Genomic DNA, 6,579 nt, shown 5'->3' with positions numbered 1-6,579 from the left:
GCGGGGCGGCCGGCCGGCGGCCGCGGAGGATGCGGAGGGGCGGCGACGCGGGCCCGACCCAGCCGGGGCGGCGGGGCGGGCGCCGCCCGAGGGGGTAGGGCGCGCGCGGGGGCGCGCTGGGCCGGGGAGGCGCGCTCCGGCCGCGCTCGCTCCGCGCTCCCTTCGCTCGCTCGCTCGCTCGCTCGCTCGCTCCCTCCCTCCTCCCTCGGCAGCCGGGGCTGCAGGCAGGAGAAGGCGGCGGCGGCGGCGGCGGCGGCGGCGGCTGGGGATCAGACATGGCGGCGGATCTGAACCTGGAGTGGATCTGCTCCCTGCCCCGGTCCTGGACTTACGGGATCACCAGGGGCGGCCGAGTCTTCTTCATCAAGTAAAGAACAGGGGGCGGCGCGGGGGACCGGAGGGTGCGGGAGGCTGGCGGGAGGGGAAGAGGGAGCCGGGTCTGCGCCGCTTCAGCTCCTCCGGCGCCCCACTCACGCTCCGTCTCTGCCCCTTCTCTCATCCGTGCAGCGAGGAGGCGAAGAGCACCACCTGGCTGCACCCCGTCACCGGCGAGGCCGTGGTTACCGGACACCGGCGGCAGAGCACAGGTAACGCTGAGCCCGGCCGGGCCCGAGCGGAGTTGGGCTCCGCTGGGAGGAGGCGGCAGAGCCCCGGCCGCCCGCCCGCGTCCCCGCAACCTGCCCCCAGACGCCGTCCGCGGGAGGCGGCGAAGTGGGGCGGAGGCCGGCGGGGGCGGCCGCAGGTAGAGGGGCCGCAGGAGCCCCGCCGCGGGAGTTCTCTCGAGTCCCCGAACGCTTCTCTTTCCTCAGCCTTTCATCGCCGCTTGGAGACGGCGCCCTCTTCCTGGGCCCTCTCCCCCTTCCCAACCTGGACACCTCCCGCCCCCCCACCGACGCCCCCAGGGAGGCCGACTCCCCTCTCCCAGGAATCTGGGATCCCGAGTTTTTCCTCCCGCAGCCACTCCTGAATCCTTCCACCCCCACCCCCACCCCCTGACCTCACTCCCTTTCAACCTTTAGGAAGTCCTTTCCCACTGCCCTCCCTGCAGCCCCGGACCCTGGCACTCGTCCGCCGGGATAATGGTATCCACATCTTCTCCCTGCTCCCCGGACAGCTGCCTCCAGTCGTGCGGCTCCCTCCTCCTCCTAGGTGGGACTTGTGGGTAGGTGACTGAGGAGGAGGAGGAGAGGAGTTTGGGGGTGCTGCGATCCTCTGTGTGACAGTGAATCGCTCAGGAAACGCTTGGCGCTTTTCCTCCTGCCGCCAGAGCGGCAGCCGGAGCCGGAGGAGGCATTTGCAGCTGCAGTTGCTAGCGGGCGAGATTCAAAGTCCCCGGCAGCGGTAGAGAGGTTGCACAGACCGCCAGGAGGCGGTGGGTGTGCTAGGGGGTGTCCCGCGTGTGGGCATTTGTGCCCTAATTGGAGAGGGTCGGCGGGGAAGCAGATCTCTCCGGTCGGTGCCTTTGCTGGCTTGTTTGAATACTGAATATGAGTTGAGCTGGAGAAAGGTTGATGGTAGCTTCAGTGCTGGTCTGGCTGTCTTTTGTCATTCTTTGTTTACATTCGTGAAACTTGTTTGTCTTTGAAATGTAACATGTAGTTCTCTTACTGGCCTACCTCTCTTTCTGGTGATTGGAAAGGCTTGAGAATTGTTTGGGTCGAAGGTGAGGCTGGCTTCAGCAGTCCTCTGGGATACTTTCTCTCCAACTCTGAGATTCGGTGAGTCTCTTAGAGTTGCCAGGATATTGAACAAGCATGCCTTTTCTATTAAATTCTGGAGTTCAGTGAAATGACTAATTTCCATATTTGCAAAAAGGTGGAGGAGGAAAGGGAAAGCTGGTGTAGCAAGCATGGTGAGGTTACAGTTTTAAGGCATTTCTGACTAATACACAGTCATATTTCTTAACAGCCCGTTGCAGTCTCTGACTTAAGTATACCTTTCAGTGTTTTGCATATATATTTAAACTCTCATGGCCTCTTTGCGTTATGGATAATAAAGTTATTTCACAAAAGACAATATGGTATTTAAATTATTTATCCTAATCATCTTGTGGGATTATTTCATGCTTATTTTGGTTATGTGTAATACGAATTTGTATCCTGTTTACCCCCACAGATTTGAAAACATTCACACTACAGAAAAATTTTATTCTTTCTTTGGTTTCACATTAATTTCTAAGACACGATCTTTTTTTTTTTTTTCCTGGTTTGGTTTACTTTGCTTTGACTTTGTGGTTTTGTACACACATCATTGGTTTTTATTTCAGAGAGATATTACGGTTAAATCCAAGCCACTTGTCATTGGTAATGTGTAGCACATAAAATGACCATCATTCACCTGAATTGTGCCCAGGTTTATTACTTGAAACTTCACATCTCTTGAAGTCAAGTCTGTAGAAACGTACCTGTATTGAGTATGTGATGGCAGAGCTCTTTCCCCCTAATTAAGGACTTAGGAAGTTTTTTCTCATCAGTGACACTTCCTGGATTGATTCGTTTATGTAGCTGAAAGGTTTGGTCTTAAAATAGACACAGTATACCTAAGAAGAAGCAGGTGTTGCCTTTAACGCAGAGTTTTTTTTTTTTTTTGGCCAACCATCATGGGTATTTTACGTGGGATTAGAAGGCTTCCCTTGCTTTTTTTTGGATGCCAGAGAGTAGTTCTTTTTCAGTGATCATTAAAGTGTATAATCATGTAAGATAATCTCTGATATTGTTCATTGTTTTCTTGTGGCTTTAAATTTGAATCGCCATTTTCCTAAAAATGGTATTTTGTTGACTATGAGTTTTGTTACCAGTCCAACATTTTTTTTAGAAATTTACTTAATAAATGAAAATAGCTGATCATGAAGATGAATAATTAAAATGGATTGAAACTTATTTTGCTATCCCATTGAAGTAATACTAACTGTGAAATGTATGTTTTTTAGATTTGCCTACTGGCTGGGAAGAAGCATATACTTTTGAAGGTGCAAGATACTATATAAAGTGAGTTTTTTAATTACGATTTTTTTCCTTGGTAATTTGAATGCTGTAATTAATCTTCCATTGAATAGTTGTATCTCTAGATATGGTCATAATTTTTTAAGGTCTATCGTATTTATCCTTTATATAGTGTTGTAATTTTGAGAGGAAAGATGACACTCATATAGTTATGTTATTTGCCTGGACATTCATACATTTGGAAATTAGATCATTGAAGGCCACAACTACATTTTTGGTCCTGGGTGATAGAGCATTATAGTATTTTGTCTTTAGCATGTTAACATATTTTTTTTTCTTTTAAAGTGAATTTTGTTCATGTGTATTTTGACCAGAGCTGTTAATAAGAAGCAAAAGTGATGTGAAGCTGGGTTATGGTTGGATGAACAATGACAGGGCTGAAAGTAAAAACAAACAAATAAATAATTATTTCACAAACATCTGTTGGAGCATTGTAATTTGCCTTAGTTTATTTAAATATAAGTCTTAAAATACAAGTGTTTTATGGTTGTTTGTGATTGAATAAAAGGCTTTCACTAGAGCTTACAAAGGAGAGATGACCAGTTTGTCCTGACTTTTAATTCTATAGAACATTAAACTAATTTCTGTTCTGTGTTCATTTGGTAGTACTTGGAGACAAATACAATGCTTGAGGTCAACAGTATGTAGGAAGATTTTTTTACCTCCCAAGGGGAAAATAAAGGTGGTTTTTATATTCGTTTTAAATTAGAAACTATTTACTTAAGAGCTTGTTTTAAAATTTTTTGTTTAATTTTAAGGAACTGAGGCTTGAAAGAATACTGAAATACAAGATTTGATTGAGATGCCAATACTTTATTAATAATAACAGATACCTAGCTAAAGTCACCTTTATTTCATTGGGCCTAATAAGGTATTTTACTAAGTGATATTTTTAAGATCACACCATAATTCCATTAAATTATAATTACTAGTACGGTTTTAAAATTTTTCAGAATGATATTTATGTAAAATGTCAAGGGATGTTTATAGGTATTAGGAATGATTGCATTTGGATATAGAAATAGAGAAGGCAGAAGATCCAGGCATAGAAGATTTCATGATGTGATTCTTCTCTGGATATTTTTCAGTTACATCTCTTATTTAGAGATTGTGCTATACATTATTAGATGGCCTAAAAAATAAAGGCATAAATAAAGTGCCGAGTCACCAGGTATTTTCCTAGTGGCTATTTTCATCCTGTATTAAAGTGAGTTTGTATTGCCATGAAAAGGGATGCTTCTTTTTTTTGGATGTAGTATTGATATTTTTGAAGAAAGTTTTTTTGATAGAGTTTATTTATTTTTATCCAATGTAATTTTACTGTACCTTAAGCCCTAGCTAATCTTATAAGAATAGAAGTAACAATGTAATTCTCAATAATATTTTAATTCCTGTGAATGTGTACATTCTTAGATGAATGTTTTATTCGATAGTACAAAATGTTATTCTGTGTGGGCTGAAAATGTTGTATTTCAGAACTGAGCTGTTAAAAAGACTGAATTTTCTTTTGTTCTACTAGCCATTTGATTAGATTTTCTTTTATGTTGACTCAAACAAATTAGAACCTTCTTTGAGTGTCATGCTCAAGTAAGTTTCTCAGGAAAATGAGGACAATGTTAAGAAAGTTATAATAATTTTACTTTAATTCTGATGGCATTTTTAAATTGCGGGGTTTTAATCATGTGATATTAGTAGACAACCAATAATTGTGCCTGAAAGTAAATAGTTTATATTTGAAAGTGATTTGTTCTAAAATTGAGCATGTTATAGAAATATATCACTCATTAAACTTCTCTGAAGTAAAACGATCATGGACAAATACATGATTTGCTGAATGTTAGGTGCTACTACTTTTTCTTTCTGGGTGTATCAGACTCATTTCTTTTAAGATTAGTTAAATTGCTAATGTAGGCCGTAATTTCCTAGAAATTTTTTGCTAACTTGTATATGAGCAACTAGGGATGCTTTATCATTCTCTTATGATAGGGGCACTACGTTTGCCTTAAACTTTGCCATTTACCAAGTGCTTTCACATATATTGTCATGTCTGAATCTCATCTTATTCATAGAAGTAGTCAGAAGAATTACTATCTCCATGTCACACCACATAAAACAACAGAAACATGCCTTTGGAGCTTATAGTCTGCAAAGACATCAAGATGAGAAACAGCAGGAACGTGAACTATATTTAGAGTGTTCAGAGAAGAAAGGATAGGAGTCTGAAGTAGGAAAGTGATTGATGTTGGTGGATGTATTTCTCATTGTTGGTTCTTTCTTAGATGAAGAAAGGAGGTTATTGATCAAATTAAAAGAAACATTGTGATATAGTGAACAGGGTGGGTTTTGTTCTTGTGGGAAGAGGGAAGATAGATCAATAAAAGATGTGTTGATGCTCCTGCTAATCCTGATCTGGTGCTCCTGGAAGGTTCCCTTAACAAGAAGAAAGACCTAAAGAGCTTGAGTTTCTACTTTTGTTCCCAAAGGTACATTTAACTCTCAGATTATTTCTCTTCTGAACAAATGTTGGTGGTGGTTCAAAATGGCATACTGCCAAAAAAAATTTATTTTTGGATAACACTTTGGTGTTATCACCAAATGACCGTTGCATCTCTGGGGGTAGTACGGTGAAAGAGGATTGGAGTTGAGGTAAGACACAGCTAGGCTGTGTCTTGACCTTTTTAAAGACCATGGAGCTCAGTCTTCATGCCTTTAAATTAGGCTGGCTGGAAATGGCAACTTCTGAATTCCATCCCATTTTTAAATTTCTCTGGGTTTTATAATATTTTGGGAATTTGTAGTAGTCTGCAAAATGATTCACTCAAGGGCCAAGAAGACATGATGTGAGAAATATGGAAAGCTACTTAGCTTTCCTATCATGCCAACTATTTTAAACTTTGTATAGATAACCACAGATGAGTGTGAAGTGGGTAGTGCCAGAGTTGTGTGTGCTTTCTTTCTGTTGCTGCATTTTGTGCTTTGTAACATATCTTCTCTGGAGAGCTGTGTCAACAAAGGACCTAGTCAGAATTAAGAGTTGTATAGAGTTGAATTGGATAATCAGTTTACTTTATATAATTTTTGAAATTGGTTCTTTAATAAAAGTTTACAGTTAGGTAAAAGAATAGATAATATAGAGAATGTATTTTACTTTAAATCCATTTGTCAAAAAATGTTAATATTTGGACATTATTTATCATAAAGATAAATAATTTCTTTCTGAGAAGAATATTTTTTCTGTATTCCTTAAGCTAGCCAGCTTAGAAATCATCACGTGTATGTATAAAAACACATATATATAGTGTTTGATTTGATTATTGGGTTTCTGTATTGCTTTTTAACAGTTAATTCATGTTATTTATCTTTAGAAAGAATGCAGAAAATTATCAGTGAATTTTATAATTTATGAAGTGTAGCTTTAAATATCCAAATAACTTAGCTTATGAAGTACAGAGGATAATCTTAATATATTTGAAAGTTATAAAGCTTTCTGCTTGCTCCTTGAAATTATTGCTTAATGACTCTGTAATGACAGGTCATATAGCTTAAAATGGATGTGTCACTGACTATTTGTGCTTCA

The 6,579-nt window shown here is 41.1% G+C and overlaps 1 protein-coding gene across 22 annotated transcripts in view; it reads left to right on the top strand.

Moving 5' to 3' along the window:
• Positions 1 to 69: 69 nt before the first annotated feature.
• The window catches only part of PLEKHA5 (pleckstrin homology domain containing A5), a 238,691-nt gene continuing 232,181 nt past the window's right edge, over positions 70 to 6,579 (top strand). For 5 of the 22 annotated variants that reach the window (XM_073877911.1, XM_025879921.2, XM_073877912.1 and 2 more), the window contains exons 1-3: positions 109 to 367; positions 508 to 587; positions 2,930 to 2,987. In XM_073877911.1, the coding sequence (XP_073734012.1) occupies positions 276 to 367; positions 508 to 587; positions 2,930 to 2,987 (230 nt within the window). In that variant the 5' untranslated portion in view covers positions 109 to 275. Of the gene's footprint in view, positions 368 to 507; positions 588 to 2,929; positions 2,988 to 6,579 lie in introns of all 22 variants that reach the window. The other 17 variants (XM_073877902.1, XM_073877904.1, XM_073877899.1 and 14 more) reach the window with 9 other exon arrangements.

Source organism: Callorhinus ursinus, unplaced genomic scaffold (assembly GCF_003265705.2).
Source record: "Callorhinus ursinus isolate GAN/ISIS: 27379988/994484 unplaced genomic scaffold, GSC_fseal_2.0 scaffold27, whole genome shotgun sequence".
NCBI lineage: Eukaryota > Metazoa > Chordata > Mammalia > Carnivora > Otariidae > Callorhinus > Callorhinus ursinus.
The sequence above is the reverse complement of the archived record's forward strand: the minus strand, read 5'-3'. Positions and strand labels throughout refer to the sequence as shown.